This window comes from Folsomia candida, unplaced genomic scaffold (genome assembly GCF_002217175.1).
Source record: "Folsomia candida strain VU population unplaced genomic scaffold, ASM221717v1 Fcan01_Sc011, whole genome shotgun sequence".
Lineage (NCBI taxonomy): Eukaryota > Metazoa > Arthropoda > Collembola > Entomobryomorpha > Isotomidae > Folsomia > Folsomia candida.
In genome coordinates, this window is record NW_019091203.1 from 2,863,457 (window position 1) to 2,884,922 (window position 21,466).

The window sequence follows — 21,466 nt, forward strand, 5'->3', positions numbered from 1 at the left end:
CTTAAGCTTACATAATATACCTTTATGTTCCCAATTCATGGAAATCTTCCGCTCGGAAATCAAAACTGTAATATGTTTATATAGATATGAGAATGAGATAATTTTGAAAAATAGATAAAAACAATTTTTGGGATTTTCTTGACACTTTATAAATTACATTGAATATTTCATATAAAGATATGTGTGGCTTCAAAATTAGAAAAAGGTTTCTCAATTACGTATACCTTAAAGATATAATTATGATTTGTACTTATTAATTAACTTAGTTAACAAATCCTGAGAACGTCCTTGACACAACAAATAAATTTAGTAAATTTAATTTGAAATGGTAAATTTAACCACAATTTTTCACCCGAGGAAAATCAGGTTAGGCACACATATACATAAATTTCTAGACGAGTAATCCGTATATTAATCTGCATATTTACGTATTTATATATATACACGATCGAAACTTTAAAACTATTGCGGACTTGAGATAAATTGATCTGTTAAAAGTTGCCTAATTAACTACACACTCGTAGTTTTCGTAAACTTTTTCTAACATGAGTTGCATTTTGAATTGTTGCAATTGTGCTTTCGCCCATACCAATTTCATCATACATTTAGCATCAATTTATTCATGTTTAATAATAATTTATTATAATATTTAAATAGTCACAAGGGTATTAATAACAAGTTCTAATTATAATGTTGATGATTTGCAACAGTATTCAAATTTCCGACTGGTTCACAAATTGATAAATTTCCCACAGTTAAATCATCAACTGCATCATTTTCTCCTGTAATTTGAGCACGAATAGCATTTCTGTTATGCACTCTTGTCCAAACGATAGGATGATCTGCCCCCATCAATTGTTTAGACAGGGTACAAATTTCTTCATAAATTTTTAGCGATTCCTCCACCCTACCCGACTCTCTTAGCGATTCCGCCAAACCATGCTTTGCTTGCAAAACTAAGGGATGATTGTTCCGCAGTGCACCAGCAGTTTGTAAAAATTCGCAAATTTCTGTCAATTTTGCAACCACCACATTCTTATTAACTTCACAGCTTGGCAGTGTACACGCAATGTTGGTTTGGGTTTCCAACGTTGATAAGTGCAATGGTCCCAGTTGATCTTGCTGAATTTTGAGGACGCCTTTCAACAGCTCCATCGCTTCTCTCGGTTTGCCCAGCGATCTTAGCGCCATAGCAATTCCGAACGAAGAGGACGCCGTGCAATAATCACGCTTTCCAAACATCTCCACTCTTTTCGCAAATATTTTACGATGAAGCGACAGCGCCTGTTCAAACTCGCCGCCCTCTTGTGACGCATGCGCTTTGGTGTGTTGTGTCAGCAAAGCGGTGGGACTGTCTTCCCCAAACGAGGTGTCCAAAGCTTTTAATAATTCGTCACAAATTTCTAAGCCGCCCTTGCAATTGCCCAACTTCATTTCCGCCCACGCCAAATTATTCCACGTTATATATTCGCCGGATCGTATAGTTGCTATATTGTCCGGTTTTGCGGGGAGGGTTGTCTCGTTTTTTCGCCGCTCGATTAAAAGTACGTCTCGAAAAATGGCGGATGCTTTAAAAAAATCACCTTGGTCTTGGTAAATGTACGCCATCATGCGTTTAGCGCCTGTTCCGATGGGGTTAAAAGGACCGTATTTTTCGGTACATTTGATAGTAACTTCGTCACAAAGAGTGACTGCTTCGGGATACTTTTTTTTGGAGCGGAGGACTTTGGCAAGTTTTGATTTTGTGTTTAGCATCAAGAGGTCGACGTCTTCTGTTGTACTTTTTTGGAGTAACTCGAGCAAATTTTGATACACTGCGATTGCTGCGTCGAATTGCAGTTTTTTCTCTAAATTGTCGCCGACTGAAAACTGCAGTTGTGTTATTGTGTGAATGTTGCAATAGTCGGATGTGTCAGATTGGGAAGATTTAGTTATTTCTGACAATTCTGTAAGAATATTGTGCGATTCGTCCAATTTTCCGAGTACTGTGTATGTTCTTGCTAAGTCAAGTTGTGGTAAAATTCGTTTCCAATCTGATGCCGGAAAGATGGCGGAGAAATCGTTACAGATTTCCAATCTTAAGGTGAGAGCGGCTTTAAAATTTCCCGCAACTTCTAAATCCGCGGCGTACGACGTTTTTAAATTATACACGTCATCATGCACAGGGCCAAGGACTTGTTGCAATTTAGGAATTGAGTTTTCTTGAAATTCAATCGCCGATTTGATATCCAGGAGGCACATTGATAAATCCATGGAAATTGAGTGGACCAAATGGGAATGTTTGTTGAGAAGCTCGTCTAAATTTTGGGAATTTAAGCCATGTTCCCAGCACGAAACAGCGTGATTTGTTTCCACTATGGCTATATGTTTTTTATACTTTTGCTTGAAATATTGCAAAAGTTCGTCCAAAATGTGAAACTCGCCGCCATCTTTGCGAATATGGAGTCGCATGACGTGTTGGACGAGTCGATGGATGTAAATTTCATATTCTTGATTGAACCGACACATTGAGTATTGTTCAATCAGGTACAACGTGTGTCCAACAACGTTGTGTAACAGCAAAGTTTTGTCTTCTTCGGTATCCGCGTATGGCAATTTTTTCTTTGAAACGCCCGCTTCTTGGCAGATTTCTGCGTAGGGTTTAGAAATTTCGAAAATCATGCTGCCCCAGATCGAATCGGGGGAAAGGTAAGCAAGCAATGACATGATGTAGATGGCCAATTCGCCGTAAATTTCATGTTGGCCGATCTTTTCAAAAGTGATTTTCCACGTGATAAATGTCGTTTTTTCGTACGAGTTTGAAGTTGAATTTAGCGGCAGGGGGAAGTCGAGAAGTTGCTGAGACATGTTTTGAAAGAGGGTAATGTATTCGGAGATGGAAAATGTGGTGCCAAGTTTTTGCCGGATTTTGTGTTCTTCTCGAATGTATGCGACGGCTTGTTGTAAAGCGAGGGGTAGATTTTCTAAAGTTTGGCCAAGTTTGGAGACATCGTGACTTTCTGGGTTTGTCGTGAGGGAATTTGTGATAAAATCGTGCGTTTCGCGGTCTTCTAAAACGTCAAGGTTCAGCAATTTTACGGAGTTATCCATGGAGGAAATTATGTCGCGATTTCTCGTCGTGAGTATAATATTTGGGAAGATGGCGTCCGGGGGGAGGTTGTTTGGGAGAAAGGCAAAAATGCCGTCGTCATCGTCGCGGAGGGAGTTTGCGTTGTCAAAGATGAATAGAACGGCGCAATCTTTGAAATAATTGTAGACGAAATCGACATATTCGGAGATGGGTTTTGAATCGGTACTTTGGAAATTTGGGTTGAGCTTTGTGGCCAGTTTCTTGAAACTTGTGCTCATTGAGAGGCTGTTTTCGGCCGTTATCCAAATTACATTTCCGTCGAAGAAGGAGTAATTGTCTTGAGCGTATTTACGAACAAGGTCACTTTTTCCGACACCGCCCAACCCAGCGATTATGATGTATTGTTGGCAATCTGGGTTGAAAAAAGTGTCAAGAATGAGGGAATGGATAGTTTCTAATTTCTGGATTCTTCCGGTAAAGTTAGAGACGGGTTTTCGGACTTCAAACCAGATTCCGTCATGGACAGGATTGGATTTGTTTCTTCTGCGAATGTGTCCCACTTGAGTGGCGAGATGGTCTGGAATTAGGAAATTGTAAATAATAAGGGTAGTCAAAGTATCTATTACTTAGGCAATCGATATTTTTTTTAATAAACTATTTTAAGGATTATCTAAGAATATTCATTATAATAGGGGTTCTCAAGCTATGCGATTATTATAGTAATCTTCCAAATAGAAAATTATTTCAATCAATTATAATCAGAAATAGGTTATAATCTTTAACTTTAACTATCCCTAATCTAAATATTCACATACCTTGACTGCCCTAATTATATCAGTAATATATTACAAATAATTTGTGAAAAGCTTTATATCAATTTATGAATAAAATACCTGCCAGTGCCAAAAATTTGCATTGTTTAAAAATGCACACGAGTCTTGCGAATGTCGCATTTGCTCCAGTTTCCGTGATCCAAACCTTCATAGTTTCCGAGACAATGATTTGTTTGTCATACTTTAAATCGATAAGATTTGCTATTTTCTTGCTTTCTTTTAGCTTCATGATGGATAAGACTCTATCCCACTTTTCCACGACGGGGTGATGTTTTTCAAAAATAAGTTTGCTAATAGCTTCCCCTCCTTGGCTCAAAACTGTTAAAATAATTGTCATTTTTACAACATTAATTAATTATTTAGGATTTCTTTACCAATAAAATCCGAAAATTTGACTTCGATTTCAACCCCAGTGTCCACACATTCTACCTGAAATAGTTCAAAAATTATTTTAAAAATGCAAAAAATGCATACATACATACATATATAAAACTTTGATATAAAAAGTAACCCACTTGCACCGGAACTTTTCCATACAATTCTTTGAACTTTGCATAAACCAAGTCAGAATTAATTCTGAATTCTCTCTCATGATTCAACATTTCCAAAATAATTCCACACTCTTCTGAAAACTTATCATCCAGGCATTTCACAATTTCCATCACTTTCTTCGTATTAAACGCAACTTTCTCCCCTTTCACGGTCGCATACAGCACTTCTGCCAGTACCAATGCGAGCGTGTAAACGTCCGATTTTTTGCTACACCCCACATCCGGACATCGATACGGTACACATCCCGCGACTGGTAGCAAATCTGATGAATTTTCCTGATCCGCAATTCTTCTAGACAATCCAAAATCTCCAATTTTCCACAAGTTTTTCGCCAAGAAAATATTGTCCGGTTTCAAATCACGGTGGACGATATTCATGTCGTGAATTGCCACGAGGGCTTTGCAAAGCTGGAGAATCATTTCCGGTATTTCTGCCGCTAAGTCGAATTCGTCCCGCTCGATGACCGCTTTCAACGTCGTGTCACAAAGTTCCATTTGGACGAAGAGGAAATTATTTGGAGAAACGATGCTCGCCGTGGAGGACGGGCTGCTGGGAAAGCGGAGCGCGTCATTTAAAATATTTTGCGAATCAGGCCCTTCCAACCAGCTAGTGTGGTATCGGACGATGTTGGGATGGTTGATGTGCTGCAAAAGTTCGACCTCTTGGAGGAGCAGGTTGACATCGTAATTTAAGTGAGGGAGCGCTTTTGCGATGCAGATTTGTTTGATGGCGTAGTGACATTTGTCCACGGCGTCTCTGGCTTTGTATACGGTGCCGAAACCACCTTTGTTAATTTGTGGGGGGATAAATACCAGTTGGGAATGGGTGGTCCAGGGGGATAACGGTGTGGTCATTGTGGACTAAGGGAAATTTTGTGTTTTTCTGAAATTTGAGGTGAGAAATGAAATGAAAAATAATTATAATAATTATAATTTTAAAGAAATTACAGATAATCCACGAATTTACATGGACTTACCTGGACTGCTTTTATAATTTACGTATACGTATGTATGTGTGGTTGTTGAATTTTTTGGTTGGACTTGGCCAAATTTATGTTGCAAAAATATACTCCAAATGCAAAAATTATTTAATGAGACGCACACTTGACAGTAAATGCCGCAGCTGAGTTGAATTACGTAATGGGAATGAAGATCGAGTGAAGCCGAACGAGATGTGGGTACGTACAGATCTACATCCGCCCATGGCTCATGAGTCACATTAGTTTTCATGGACAAGTTTATCTTTTTCATGGGTTTTTCTGTTAACTTATTTATTGTATGTAGGCATATCATAATGTACATACATACATATGTGATAAGCATACTATCGATTTGCAAAAATTTTTGTTACGATTTTTAACATGCCTGTTTCAAATACGTTTTTTTACTTCTATGTTTAACATAAAAACAACTGAATTAATGAATCGTGACATTGGTGAATCTCAATTTTTTAGTATCCTCGTCCTCATCGCCATCTTCTTCTCCGTCGTCCGGTGTCGTGGCTGCTGCGACCTGCGGAGGTAAAGTCGCTAGAATCTGGACTGGTTGAGGTATTGGTTGTTGTGGTGGTGGGGTTATCACTACTGGGGGAAGAGGCAAGGCTTGTTGGACGCCTTGTAATTGTTGACCGTTTTGAAATTGTTGGACGGCTGGGAGTTGGTGGACGCCCTGCAATTGTTTCATATCTACCCCCGCTAATTTTGTTCCATTATTATTTTTAGTCGCATTTCTCGCCGCTTGTTCCTGAGCCTCTGCCGTTATTTGGTCAGCCTGCTGTTTCAAACGGCATGGACCGTGTTGACTGGAAAAGTTGTTAATCCGTTGAAAATACTTGTCAGTAAACTAACTACTCCGGCCAAAGTTTCACCGGTTTGTTGCACCGGACCGATTTCTTCATCCTGTTTGGGTTCCTGGAATTGAGAAAGTTCCCTCAATTCATGAAAATCTGACACCATTTTTACCATTTTTCATAAATGATTCATATTTTCCCACATTTACATGTGGTCTAATTGGAAAAAGAGCTAAGTGCATTCTATCCTTAATATGAAAAAGAGCTTAGGATTAGTGCACTTTTGACAGTATGGAAAGGAGCTATGTGCACACTAAAAACTATTTAAATATATAAACATTAGAAAAACTAAAAATTACAAAATTACAAACTTAGAATTATGTTGATCTGAAATATTATTAATTATAGTTTTACGTCAATAATTATTTAACAAAATTTAAGCATTACCACTGGCTATTTTTGCAAGTTTATATTTTGCATATAGCTCTTTTTCAAATTAACGATCGAGTGCCCTTAGCTCTTCTTCATATTAAGGATATAATGCACTTAACTCTTTTTCGAATTAGGGAAAGAGTGCACTTAGCTCTTTTTCAAGTTACACCGACATATAGTAATTCAAATTTGCTCCCAAAATACCTAACTGTTAATGCCCAGACCATAAGCTGATATGAAATGTAACTACATTTAATCAGCATGCCTTATGTAGTTCTGTACGAAATAATGAGTACTCATGAGCAAAATCTTCCTTTACTTATTTAACAGAAATTTTTTATTAAAAGCATTCGTTATATACAATACAAAGTTCAACATGCGATTCCTCCCTTGTCAGTTGCTCCACACCGGGATATGTTGTGCTTTCATAATGTACCGTTTTAAGCGATGGGTAATAATTTTCCAGCGCCTTCAGGGACATAAGTGACCCCTCTGTCTCATTAACGAAAGGATGACTGCACTCCAAATGCACGTCTTGAAGACACGGAAGCTCCATCTTATTTGCCATTCGCCCGAATAAATTCGTGCAAAAAGACGTATCGACTAATCGCAGCGAGGAAATTGGCAAGACCATTTTTCTTCTACCCTCAAATTTTGGAGGTGAACATTGCACCATATTTCTAATTGGCCCTAATAAAGTTAAACTGTCAAGTTTAGGAAACTCGGTAAGAATCGAGTCAAACTCCCCACTCATGAAGGGATCGATTTGCAAGTTAATAATTTTAACTGCGCCGGGACAAAATATTTTCGGATGGGAGTGATTCGTAGGATTTTTTAGATTATTTAATACCAAGGTTATGTCGTCATTTCCACAAAAGTTCCACTCAGGGTGAGCCAAGTCGAAGAGGAATGGTTTGACAAGTCTCTTCTTCTCAGCAATGTTGCAATCTGCATAAATTTTGTCTGAATATGGTAACATGTCAGGCAGAATTGTTGTCGTGTTTAGTATCAAAATTAGTGCAAAAATTGATGTCAACATGGCAATAATTATGGTTAAACATTTCAATTTTAACAGGTGTGGCGTCACGTCAGTATCTAAAAGAATGTTTAAAAATAATTAGACTCCAATTTTACATTTATTTTAAACGGCCTTACATGATGAAGAGATTTGCTTATATTGCAAATTGTGCTGTAAAGTGGATCCTCCCTTCCGATCTTGCTGGAGGTACTTCTTGTGGTAGGTACCGGAGCGGCTGCTAAGGTTTCTGTACTAGAGTCTGGCAATTTTTGGTAATTATTTAACTGGTTGAAGTCCATTGAATGGGTTTTGATGGAGAGAATTCAGTGTTATCTGGACAGTGGTTGGATCTGATCTACTTACAAATATGCGACTACTTATCATAAATATTAAGTTTGTGTTTTGTTTATGTATGTATATATTTGTGCAGATAAGATAGATGAACATGGCTGTTCAGGCAAATCCATATTTCATCGTTTCTCATCTCGCTGGAATGCATTTTACATACGTTTTGAGAATCAAATTAAATCGTCCCCACTAAAATGAGAACAAGTTACTTTAGTAAGGTTTATTTCAAAAAATGCCTGACTTGTTCTTATAATTATAGCCAGTTCTTGTTACTGTAAAATAAATACAAAATGATTTCGCTTGCATTTAAGTATCCTGTATTCTATTAACTATAATGTTATCTAATCAAATTTTCGTGAATTATGCGTTGTGATTCATAACGATATGTAATCTAGATATTACAAACGTGTAGTAGAAATGCTGATAATAACAATTTAGCAATTAAATATTTCCACCCACATAAATACTTAAATTTGCTTGCGCTACAATTTACAACTCCACATCAACACGAAAAACGAATATGTGTATCTTTATTTGAAATGATTTAGTCAAATTGAGAAAAATCAATATAAAATTATATTCATGAAATTCATTATTATTATTATTATTATTATTATTATTATTATCATTCATTATTCATTCATCAAACTTTCGGAAACTGCATGTAAATTTACGTCGGCATATCTTTATAAACACAAAAGACAATTATTATTCCGGCGTATGTAAAAAGGTAATTTGCATCAGTTAGTTTGATTCGTCTTACATTTTGTGATAGTTGCATTTCGTGGTATTTCTTTTTTTGGGAAGGTGATTTTTTTATCCAATTGAAATGCACCAATTAGTTCGGAAGTATCGGTATCGCGTCGTAACAATTTTACGGAACGTTTACTTAAATATGCATCGAACAATTTTCTTGTTGTGACGATACTACTTTGAAAAACAATCGTTGTCATCGTGATATTCACACATATGTACACATGAAACAATGCAAAATTAGCTTGCATTTTATTCGAAAAAAACTATTGTATATTTTCCTAAATAAATTATACATTTGCAAATTAATATTTGATAAATGTCATTCTGAATTCATTGATGACATGTATGTACAAGTTTCACATTGCATTAAGCTAATACATAGTTTATTAACATTAAAAATGTAATTAAGATACGTACCTTAACAAGTAGTGTAATTTATTATCGAAAAATTTTTTTATTCAGAAATTAACTAAATCGAATCATACTTAAGACGTCACTAACAGTGACACACTATTCTTATTTATAAATCAAGCATTTCCTGCATACGGTTTCCTGCATTCACTTTTTTTATTTATGCAGTGCTGCATTCCACAATATGCGTATACAAACCAAATATGTACATGGGCTACGTAACGTGACTTAGATATCGTCGGTGTAACTTGAAAAAGAGCTAAGTGCACTCTCTCCCTAATATGAAAAAGAGCTAAGTGCATTCTCTCTCTAATATGAAAAAGAGCTAAGTGCATTCTATCCTTAATTTGAAAAAGAACTATATGCAAAATATAAACTTGCAAAAATAGCCAATGGTAATGCTTAAATTTTATTAAATAATTACTGCCGTAAAACTATAATTAATGATATTTCAGATCAACATAATTCGGTAATTTTGTGTTTTTCTAATGTTTATATATTTAAATAGTTTTTAGTGTGCACATAGCTCCTTTCCATACTGTCAAAAGTGCACTTAGCTCTTTTTCATATTAAGGATAGAATGCTCTTAGCTCTTTTTCATATTAGGGAGAGAGTGCACTTAGCTCTTTTTCAAGTTACACCGACGATATGTCATATGTTGCAGCATGAGTGAAGTTCACTAAGGGAACATGTGTTTTGCTTTGTTTTATATACTCAATAATATTTTAATCATTACAAATTAAATAACCAATTTAAATTCAAACCAATCATGAAACCTATTTCCTGTGACACATTTGTCTGCCTTCCACCCCATACGGTCAATAATTGTGTCGTTTTCGGCAAAAATTCTGACCGCCCGTCAGATGAAGTGCAAGAAATTGTTTACGTTCCTAGGCAGGTATGTATTTTATAAGGAAATTTGAATCATAAATTGCAACAGTTATAAATTATGTCTTTTCCGATAATAGAAATTCATAATCATGGAATTGCGAGTATTGTCAATCCATAATTAATTTTTGGCGAAATCTTATAAAAAATTGAAACTAGCGATCGAAATCTATGAAATTTAATTCTTAGACTGCCATCTCTAAAATATGATATGCAATTGTCCCTCCATATAATTAATATTAACCATCATTATTGTTTAAATAATACCTTGTTTCATTTTTTATTAGACACATGATAAATCCGTGCCAGAGAAATGCACTTACATCGAGATTGACCAAGTGGACGAGACTTTTGCAACAATTTTAAGCAAACCGAGCTGGATGTGGGGGGCAGAAATGGGGGCTAACGAATACGGCGTTTGCATTGGTAAATCCATATTCAATGCAAACATTTTTTCAATATCCACATCATTATTAACCGCACAAACTCCACTAATTGTCATAAATTATTAGAATATAAAAAAACATTATTTTAGACTAATAAATAAAACCATGTCACCTTTCTCCCAGGAAATGAAGCCGTCTGGACAAAACTAAACAACGCAAAGGAAGACATCAAACCCAAACTCCTCGGCATGGACCTCGTCCGTCTTGCTCTCATCCGAAGTAAAACTGCCTCCCACGCCGTCACCGTGCTGACGACACTGTTCGAACGGCACGGTCAAGGCGGACCTTGCTCCGACTCGATGAAAAATTGGTCCTACCACAACTCCTTCCTCATCGCGGACAAGACGGAGGCGTACGTCCTCGAGACGGCCGGGTCCCTCTGGGCGGCAGAGCGAGTCACGAGCGGATACAGAAATATCTCGAACGATTTATCAATCCGGACAAAAATTGACTTAATGTCGGACGGACTCATGGAGAAAGCGGTCACTCTCGGATTTTGGGATGGGGTCACACCCTTCGACTTCTCCGCCGTGTTTGGAACGTCTTCCGCTGATGAAGATGAAGACAGGAGGTTTTCCGAGGGGAAGAAATTACTTGGCAAGTATTCGTCAGACAACAAGTTTGATGAAAACTGTATGATGAAAATTTTGCGAGATGGACCGAGTGGAATTTGCATGGGATGTGATGGATCTTTCGTCTCCACGTCGAGCCAAGTCAGTGTCTTGCATGGAGGGGGAGGATGTCAGGATATCCATTACTTTACGGGCACGCCGGATCCGGAATATTCCGCATTTAAACCGTGGATTTTCATCGAAAATGTGACCGTTTTGAGTACGACGAGTCATTTGAGTGGCGTAAAATCTCCAGAGGGTGGGCGAAATGGGAAACATGCGTTGTACAAGGAGCATGAAAAGTGCTATAGAATGTTGGTCAAGTCAAAGAAATTGAAAGAGAGTTTGATGGAGGTGGAAAATGGGTGGATCGCCATGACCAAAAAATTGGTGGACGATTACAAATACGCAGTGGGAAAGGATGATGATAAAGAAAAACGTGTGATTATGGAACAATTGTGGAATCTGTTTGATTCTTGTGTTACGCAGGAGTTGGAATTTTATGGGAAATATGTGAGTAAATAAAAGTAATAAAAATATAATAATTTGCACATAATTGCCATTTATTTGTTAATCTTTTCCTGCTATTATTATCCATCATAAAAAAATAAATATACATACATATCAAGCATTGCAGGCGGAAGATGGGGAACACAGAGGACATGGTAGGATAAAACGGGGAGGGGCATTTGTATCATGGACAGATTGGGAAGACAATCTCCCTATGTTTCCGCCGCTAATGTACAAAATTATGTGGCGTACGCGTAAACTGCTTACTTATGCATGTATTTTATCAGATCCAGAAATTTTGATGCATATTTTTCATCAAAGTCTTGAAATATTTAATTATAACAGTTTGTTTAAGCAGATTGTGCATTTATCTAGTGCAGGATGTGAGTTGTTGTGATTGAAAGATTGACCTTGCGTACCTTACTCAACCTGAGGTCGGTTATGTAGTGTACGTACATAATGTATGCATATGTTCTTCTCACTGAACGATATACATAGAATTGCAATTAATTATATAATTTTTTCAGAAATTTGTGCAATAAAGTTGAAACAAAATCAGATAAATAAGCATGAGAACTTAACTTGAATAAAATTTCTTAATTAAATATATGAGGTACTTCTATTCCTAGTAAATCATCATGTCGTATTCAACCGACGATATATATATCTAAATGTGCACAATATTTAATTGGCATCATAGTATTGTAAAATACAAACGTTCAACGTCACACTGGAAAATCCATGAACAGTATAATATCGTTCTCAAATCTTAAAAACCCATACTAATTAAATATTTGCTGAAAGAAAATGCGAAATTAACTACTTTCTTTTATAAATAATTAAGAATTGGTTAATGTAATAAATTTTACAGTTAAAGAACTTATTAATTAAATATGCAAAAAATGCAAAAATGTGACTCGATTTTAACAATAATATCCATTTTATAAATTTTTCCACTTTAATTTAATAACTGCTCGACTTTAAAAATTTATTATTGTGCATCATTTGCATAGAAAAATATACCACACGATAAAATTACACGTTATGACTGGGAAACACAATAAAAATGACAACCTATCTTTGTTTCAGCCTCAATTTTCCCACGCATTGTTATTGTTTCAATAAAAACTGGATGTAGACAATACTAGACATTAGACTTATATTTTTAATATTGATTTTTCATAGTCATTCAACTCCTGGCATTCGATTCCAAGCTAAGATTTGTATTTTGTGTAAATTTTTAATACTAAATAGTTCCTCTGTAATTGCTAAGTTCTGAAATGGCTATTGTTGTAAAAAATGGGTGCAAAATGTACAAAACGGATCCTGTATTACAAAATCTTAACCTCAAAATTGATCAGGGAACAATGTAAGTAATTATAGATATTAATCTGCAATAGAATGCATGAATATCAAAAATTTATGAAATTTATTCACTTAGATACGGGCTTCTAGGTCCGTCAGGATGTGGGTATGTAATTTGGAAATGTTTAGCACAATATGATCTTGAATCACAGTTATCAGTTAAGTTATAGAAATTTGTAAAAATTATAGAAAAACGAGCAGAACTGCGACGAGCTAGTTTAAATTGTGGAAAGGATTGCATGGAAATATTCGTAAAAGAGCTTGATGAAATTTGCGATCAACTAAATAGTTTGAATTTAAACAAGGTGCCCATGAGAAATCCTACATTAGAAGAGCAAACATTGTATGAAGAGAGTAATATTTGTCACATTTGTGAAAATGTTCTCCAGGAGGATAAAGTAAGGGACCATTCACATGAAACTGGACGCTTTAGGGGGGCAGCGCATCGTCAATGTAATGCCAAATACCGTCAAAAAGATAGAATACCGGTTTTAATGCACAATTTTAGGAGCTATGATTCGCACTTACTGCTTAGTTACGTCAGAAAACCGTCTGCGAAAGAAGTGAAAGTGATTCCATCTAATTCTGAAAAGTATATGGCGTTGCTCTGTGAGAATTACGTTTTTCTGGATTCGTTTCTCTTCCTCACAGCCTCGCTGGATACTCTGACGAATGACTTGTTGTTGGGAAATAATTTTGAGCAAGACTTCAAACCATTAATACAGATTTTCGGACAGGGTGCGGTTAAAGAGATGTCCAGAAAAGGAATTTATATGTATGAATATATGGATAAGTGGAAAAAGTTTGATCAAAAAAAGTTTCCCAAAAAATCCGACTTTTACAATTCATTGGCAAGTTCGGGCGTTTCAGATGTTGATTACAAGTACGGTAAACATATTTTCAAATCATATTGCTCGGATTTAGGGGATTATCATGATCTCTATTTAATGACCGATACTTTGTTGTTGGCTTGTGTTTTCGAGAAATTTCGTGAGGTTGCCTTGACACATTATAAACTAGATCCTGTTCACTATTATTCGCTAGCAGGGTATTCATGGGATGCTGCATTATTAAATACGAAACAGGTTTTAGATTTGTTTATCGATTCTGCCATGTATAATACTATAGAATTAGGACTCCGCGGTGGTGTTTCAATGATTTCGACGCGATATGCTTCGGCGAGGAATAAGTATATACGAAAAAGCGGAAAAATAAAAGATGGAGACAATTATCTTTTTTACATTGACAAGAACAATTTGTACGGGGAAGCTCTTCTTCAGCATTTGCCCACAGGAGATTTTGAATGGGAAGACGCAGAGTTCGTTCAGAATTTGACAACGGAAGAAATTTTAAAATGGGGCGATGAAGATAATATCTGGCGAATTTTAGTTGTGGACCTAGGGTACGGGTCGGCATTGCACCCCAAACATTCAGAGTACCCGCTTGCCTCCGAGAAAATTTGTGTAAACAGTAAGCTACTTTCTTCGTATCAGACAGACCTTATTTCGCATTATAATATGACTTATTCTGAGAAGCAACCTAAGCTCGTACCGCATTTGGGCCCTCGTAAAAGGTACGCTGTTCATTATAGGAATTTAAAATATTATTTAAAGAAAGGAATGACTTTAGAAAAAGTACACAGTGTAATTAAGTTCAGTCAATCTGCATGGTTGAAAAATTATGTCTTATTTAACGGTTCTTTGCGTCAACAAGCACGAACCATTTTTGAACAAAATCTGTTCAAATTTATTGTAAGTAGCATTTTCGGGAAATCCGCAGAACAAGTACGAAATCGAGAAGATGTTAGAATTGTGAGTAACCTAGAGCAGATGAAGAAGTTGACTAGACATTCGAATTTCAAAAATTGTCAAATTTTAAGTCCTGACCTCGTCATAACTTTTCTTGACCGTGCAGTGGTGAAATTAAATAAGCCGTTGTATATTGCCTTCACGGTACTCGACTTAAGTAAACTCTTTATGTATGAGTGGCACTATGATAAAATTGGCGAGTGGTTCGGGGAAAGAGCGAAATTCTTGTTTACAGATACTGATTCATTAGCATATTCAATAACCACTGCAGATTTGTACGAGGACTTGGCTGAGCACGCTGACGAGTTTGATTTTAGTAATTATGACCAATCACACTTTCTTTATTCGAACGTCAACAAGAAAGTTATAGGGAAGATGACAGATGAAGCAAAAGGAAATGTTCTAGAGAGTTTCGTAGGTGTTGCGCTGAAGATGTATTCCTTTCTTGGAAAAGGTATAAGAAAGAAAGCAATGAAAGGTGTCAAGAAACAAATAGTTGATAAGTACATTAATCATAAACGATTTAAATCAGTGCTATTCAAACAAAAGAAATTGGTATGCAGAATGAATCTGATTCGTTCACGGCATCACAAACTCTATTCTGGAAACTTTTCGAAAGTTGCACTCCATTGCTTTGATTCAAAGAGATACATTTTAGCTGATGGGATTAATAGCATAGCCCATCATGATGGTCGCATCGTTGCGTAAACCGTTTACATCGGTTAGAATTTATGTTAAGTGTATATGTGAAATAATAAAATTAAGAGTTGTAAATTGCATGAAGTAAACGAAAATGGTTATATTTCATTTTAAATATATTAGTTTTATATTTGTACAAACATGTAAGTCGAGTCTATGCAATAAATATTTTCAAAAGAAATTTGATCCTTTTGCGACAAAGTGGACAATAATCTTGTGTACACACGCAGTCTAAACACATACTTAAATGGGCACAAGGCAGAACCACGAATCTCGCTTCAGATGCATCACAAATTTTGCAGATAGGATCAACCATTACGGTAGCCAGAATTGGAGTTCCAGCAGCTGCAGCTGAAAGGTAATCATTATAATATTTTGCATCGTCTGATTTTTTCTGTAGCGAAACTAACAAAATTTTTACCATTTTCAGAATGAGGTTCTTCAGAGGCGGTATCAACAGAAAAATTTTTCTATAGAAATAAAACAAAGCTTGTAATTCTAATATTACTAATACAAATTTGACTTGAAATTTTTTTTGATAAAATTACCTTCTGATTGGCTTTGGCTTTGTTAACCAATAAATATGTACACTTATTCGAAAAAAGAGCGTGTTCAATCCAAGGATTATCTTCTGGCAACCAATTGTGCGCGCCGACCCCACAGAAATAACAAATAACTTTATCTGATTCGCCGGAATAATAAAATCCACATTCGGCCAGCGTATGGGGTGTTTGCGCCTTATTGGTCGGCCATCCTTCGTACGATTGAAGCCGTTTTTGGAAAGTGCTCATGTCCTTATTAAACATGTTGAAAGGTTTATAAGTTAGGTGTTCCGAAACTTGTGCTTGCATTTTGATTTCGGCGTCGTTTTCTTTTAGCACCCGAATCTACATTACGCATCGGCGTAGGTCCATGTGTATCCCTCGATGAACGAGCTGAGTCTGAGTTAGAATTTAAGTTGTCCTTACTTGATATAGGTTTCCATTTTTTAAAGCCTCCCATCCTAGAAGCGCTATCGGTTTGATTAGAACAAATTCTGATTCCTTCCAGTGGACCCATTAAGTCTTGCTTAACATCCTTGGACAACATTGTCGCTGGAACGTTTACCATCTTACAAACTGTTAACATACGATTAATACCTGCAGGATTATGACTCCACTTCAATTCTCGTGTTACGTAATTTACCAAATCAATTATGTTGGTTTCCGGGGCAAATTCTGTTCCAAAAAAAGTTACCCTTCCATTTGTGTCCCATTTGATAAGATCGGGCCTTGATTTCGGCATGGTCATGAGGGGAATAAGCTTCGTAGCTTTGACGTTTGCGGGCTCATTTCTGAGTAAGATAATATCGTCCAAATTTAAAGGAGAACTTTGAGGAACTTCATTAAGTGTATCTGGATCCCACGCCGTCGCTGAACCTTTCGACGACGCGAAACTCTGGTTTAAGGTTGAGTTTGGTGACGATATAGCAGATGAAAAATGATCTAGGGAGCTAAAGTCTGCACTACTATCGGCATTAATCGCTGCATCTGGTTTGTTTAGGCTAAGTTTGACCTTTATAGGATCAGCTAGTATTTGATTCAATTGTTGCTTTACACTTTTCATGATGGAACCATAAAGTTGAATTTTTATGTCATCAGGGATTTCAGAATTATCAAGTACTTGATCGGCTCGACCATTTGCATCACGAAAGAAATGCTCTTTGACTTGAGATAGAGGGGTATGTCTCTTTAGCAAACGCTTGTATTCGTCGTCTTCAACCAGTCGCATTCTTTGTGCCATTTTATAACCCCAATTGTGAGCCAATGGCTCTACCTGCAATTGCACCTAATGCTGATAAACCTGGTGAAATCAGAAAAGGTAGAAAACCACCCTTTTGCAATAATAAGTGCTTTTTCTTCTTGTGTGATAAAGTTCGTTTTGACAATTTTCTTATTGAGTCTTTGTGCAATGATAACTTTTTTAATTTCTGTTCTGCTACCGGAAAATTTCCACATACAATATTCATAGCAATCTCTGTGAGAGCTCTAATTTGGTCGGGAGTTGCCGCTTCAATTTCTTTCGAGTTTCTTCCTGGTCTGGTCGTTGGATTTGTGTAACGTCTTCAGAAAACCTTGATTCCTCTGTAAGCATTTGCTCATCCTGATGTTGCAGTTTTTCGAAATAAAACGAAATTACAGCCGCCTTGAAATGGCTACAATGGGGATTTGCTTTATGAAATCGTAACGGGCACTGTTGCTCTGTCATTTCTTGCAAGTCGTTATATTCACATCTTAGCTGATCCCATAATTGATTAATATTATCATCCATAGTATTAATGTCAATAAGTTTGCAATTTAGTTTAAACAAGTTTCGTAAAACGTTAACTTTTGCCATTCCCTTAGTATATACAATATTATCTACGTCTCTATTCAAAAGTTCTTGTAAATAATCTCGTACGGTAATAAATTTGTCGTTTCCAGATGACCAATAAATTTTATGCAAACGATTTTCGCAATACCGTACAATTCTTCTATCGCTCATGTGCAATCTATCGAAACTATACGGTGACTTGACAAAAAAATGATTTTCGAGATCAGAGGCGACGATTGACAATTCTTTTATAATAAATGCACTGTGCAACTGAAAGCCCTCAATTTCAATAATATATTTCATTTTGGTAGATAAACAAATTTATCCGTTTCACCTAAAATACCTTGTATTACTCTGTACTGATCGTCACAACGTGGGTGCAAATTTAACACTAAATAGGAGTAAGGATTTTTTGTAGCCTTTTTATAAGCGTCGGGAAGGAAGCGTGATTTGTTCGGGAAAACTTGTCTGCTTAAGTAATTAATTTTTACCCACCCCACCCACCGCAAACGTAGGCGACTTCATAATTACTGTGTAATGGGTATTTTATCTCATGGTTTTACCGTGTTTACCTTGCGGGAATAAATTTTGGGTTAAAATTATTACAGAGACTGATTTGTGATGTGACCCCTTTGTAAGTAGTTGATGATTTTTTCGCTTTGAACAGCGTCATTCATTTGATCGTCAATTACAATAATATTATTGATATCCGGATTAAATTCCTCCAGATCGAATTCCAAGCCTTTGATTAGTTCGACATGAGGTAATTTTGACACTAATTCTCTATACGCTTCTTGTTCCTCTGTGAAGCATATTACAACCCTATCTGGTGCTGGAGTGACAATCTTATTTGAATTTAGCAACAAGGATTTTAAAAATTGTGTCTTGCCTGATTGCGTAATTCCCGAAATACTCATAGAAAAAGGATGTAACAACTGAAATGTATTACCGTGGTCAATTTCCATTGTTATGCTTAAAGGATCTTTTTCTGAAATGAACTGTCAGGACTGAGATTCCTTTGGGGAAATGGATTTCTTCTCCATATTCATTAATATAATAGATTTAATAGAACGCTAATGCTTCGTCTGAATAAGTTTTTCACATTTACAAATGATACGAAATACATACACAATTTACAAGACTTTGTACAATCCTATAATTCTTCAGTGCATGGGTCCATAAACTGTCGACCAAAAGATGTAAAGCCTTCCAATCAATTTAATGTTTGGATGAAGAGTTACGAGGATTTGCAGAAGTCAAAGCCGTCTACTCCTAAATTTCGAATCGGACAGTATGTTAGAATTAAGATTCAAAAAGCAACATTCGAGAAAGGTTACGCTTCGACGTTCACCACTGACTTGTTCAAAATTCGAGAAATCGTAAACAGCATACCTGTGACATATAAGTTAAGTGATAATACAGGGGAAATAATTTTAGGTGTATTTTATCCTGAGGAATTATCTCTCGTAAAAATTTGAAATTAGTTCCCGAAAAAGTTTCTCGGAAACCTCTGAATTATGAGGCTTATATATATTTTTTTTTAATTAGCATTTCCGAACCGGTTTTGAAAATGAAATAAGCAGCAATAAATAAACATAAAATACATAAAAAAAATATCCGAATAAAAATATAAATAGAGGCAATAGTATTTAAGGAGAAAATTTGCGAGTATTATCCGCATTTGTTCGCTGAGTTCGAACCTATTCACAAGTCTATAAGATGGAAAACAGTCTGAAGGACTTAGCCTCAGACGACGAAAAAATTACATCTGAACAAGTGCCTGAAGATGCGCCTGTTTCTGCAAATGAGCGACCCAAGCGTGGTAAGCCCGATCTGGATGGGAAAGCCGGTTCTTCGAGTAAACCGTCGACTGCTCAGAAACTCAAAAAGTTCATCTGTAAAAGAAGGAAAATCGAAAAATCTTCACAAGCTCCGTTAGCATCAGGTACTCATGTTTTTCATAGGAAGAATTCTTCCGAATCATTGCTTGGCTAAGGATCGTATATTCCTATGTAGGTGTTGAATTTTCATCGTCTGGAACATCTTCATCGTCGGCATCATCTTCCGACAACGAAGGGGCTCATGGAACAGACCTTACCGCAGTTTGTGGTATGAGCAAAATTATGCCAAAGCCATTTTTCAAGCCAAGGTTGAGCGCTAGAATTGATGATCACTCGATTGAGTGGTACACCTTAATCAATGAGATCGTTTTAGACATTAAGCTTTGCGGTTACAGATGTACAGAATACTATAATAATCATGTGAGATTCCGAGGGCACTATTTACATGAATTACTTAATTTTTTGAACGAAATACCGAAAATTTATGAAACCCAACTTCCTACACAAACTGCTCCGCTCAAATATTAAAAACTTTGTAAAGGCTTAGAATAATTAGTTAATATTTGTAAATGCAGATCTCATGGACCACCTTTTTCCAGATCATTTGCTAAATGATTGTATCGTGTTTAATAAGGGGTTCGGAGGAAAGTCTTACTTGCAATGTACGACAATCGGTGAAGAAATTACCATCACCATTGGCGGAAATTCGCTTTTTGAGTTCATTTCAATGAACAGAAGTCAGTTTGGCGAGTTTTTGAAAGTGTTGAATGAAATTAAAATCGAGTGTCACAATTTCTTCGATTTGGACGGACCTTTAGACTTAACTACTAGACAATAGGATTTTAGTTAAATATGAATAAAATGTTTCCTGCACACACAAAAATTGTTCAATCTTATTTATTTCTAGGTGATAACGACGGGAAACCTGACGGTATCACTAACGCTCAAAAGGTCTTTTTCGCAGTATTCGGAATTTCACCTACACCAAAACCTGCCGGCACTAATCAAATCGGTTGGCCCGATAGAGGATTCGAACTTAGTGACCAGGGTGCATTTGTGAGGAAAGACTATTTTGTAATGTGCACACTGAAATATTGGTATACCGAAATCCCGAAAATTTTGAAAAGGAACTTTAAGATCATAAAGAAATGCAATTATGAGAAACAAGCTATCATACAAGCCAAAAACAATGTTCATATTCCCACATTTGATTTTACCGGCGTATTAATGGTTTCTAAGCACTACATGGATTAATAAAAACACGAAATTGTTTAAAAAACAGAGGAACAAAATGTCTGCACCGTGTTTTCATTCGAGCGCATATATTGACATCGCATCGTAATTTATAGAAATAAAACAATATGAATTTGGCCACCCGTGGTCCATTTTCCCAGCGGCCCGCAAGGGCCGCTGGGAAAATGGACCAGGGGTGGCCAAATTCACAGCAGCATATGCATATTTACTTATTACACTCAAACTTTCAAAGAAGACAACCTTCTGAGGATGATGGAACTCAAGGGATTTAAGTGAAACGCTATTAATAATGCTCACATTTCAAATTCTCAATACCTTTATTAACTCGAAAATGATAAACCTAGTCACACATGCATGTTTAATTATTAGCACCCTTCCTCCACGCTCTTAACAGGAAAGACAAACATTGAAAATGCCGTGATTCCCCATTCTCTTCCTTCTATCCGTGGCAGGAAGCAGATCGTATCTCCCGTGAATTTCGGTC

General features: G+C 36.4%; 4 protein-coding genes across 6 annotated transcripts; 3 read left to right on the plus strand and 1 right to left on the minus strand.

The window, feature by feature from the left end:
• Positions 1-99: 99 nt before the first annotated feature.
• On the minus strand, positions 100-5,582 carry LOC118437006. The gene is made up of 5 exons (XM_035855745.1): positions 5,432-5,582; positions 4,419-5,337; positions 4,278-4,332; positions 3,964-4,221; positions 100-3,647 (listed from the first exon to the last, which is right to left on the minus strand). The coding sequence occupies exons 2-5, from the start codon at positions 5,307-5,309 to the stop codon at positions 682-684; spliced, it is 4,170 nt and encodes a 1,389-aa protein (XP_035711638.1). The 5' UTR covers positions 5,310-5,337; positions 5,432-5,582; the 3' UTR covers positions 100-681.
• A 4,295-nt stretch (positions 5,583-9,877) lies between these two features.
• LOC110855064 (secernin-3-like) lies at positions 9,878-11,698 on the plus strand. Its single transcript, XM_035855839.1, has 3 exons — positions 9,878-10,106; positions 10,384-10,522; positions 10,666-11,698. The coding sequence occupies exons 1-3, from the start codon at positions 9,978-9,980 to the stop codon at positions 11,676-11,678; spliced, it is 1,281 nt and encodes a 426-aa protein (XP_035711732.1). The 5' UTR covers positions 9,878-9,977; the 3' UTR covers positions 11,679-11,698.
• Positions 11,699-12,871: 1,173 nt separating this feature from the next.
• Positions 12,872-16,457, plus strand: LOC118437056. Of its 2 annotated transcripts, none has more exons than XR_004835855.1 (4): positions 12,872-13,032; positions 13,105-13,134; positions 15,766-15,893; positions 15,966-16,457. XR_004835855.1 is itself a non-coding variant. In XM_035855826.1 (4 exons), the coding sequence occupies exon 3, from the start codon at positions 13,268-13,270 to the stop codon at positions 15,542-15,544; it is 2,277 nt and encodes a 758-aa protein (XP_035711719.1). In that variant the 5' UTR covers positions 12,872-13,032; positions 13,105-13,134; positions 13,218-13,267; the 3' UTR covers positions 15,545-15,893; positions 15,966-16,454. The 2 variants fall into 2 exon arrangements, 1 of the variants encoding a protein (XP_035711719.1); XM_035855826.1 differs by having other exon boundaries at positions 13,218-15,893; positions 15,966-16,454.
• Positions 16,458-18,886: 2,429 nt separating this feature from the next.
• LOC118437024 lies at positions 18,887-21,172 on the plus strand. Of its 2 annotated transcripts, none has more exons than XM_035855779.1 (3): positions 18,887-19,832; positions 19,904-19,996; positions 20,304-20,869. In XM_035855779.1, exons 1-3 carry the CDS (start codon positions 19,607-19,609, stop codon positions 20,564-20,566), a joined length of 582 nt encoding a protein of 193 aa, XP_035711672.1. In that variant the 5' UTR covers positions 18,887-19,606; the 3' UTR covers positions 20,567-20,869. The 2 variants fall into 2 exon arrangements, with proteins under 2 accessions (XP_035711672.1, XP_035711671.1); XM_035855778.1 differs by having other exon boundaries at positions 19,429-19,832; positions 20,636-21,172.
• The last annotated feature ends 294 nt before the right edge of the window (positions 21,173-21,466 follow it).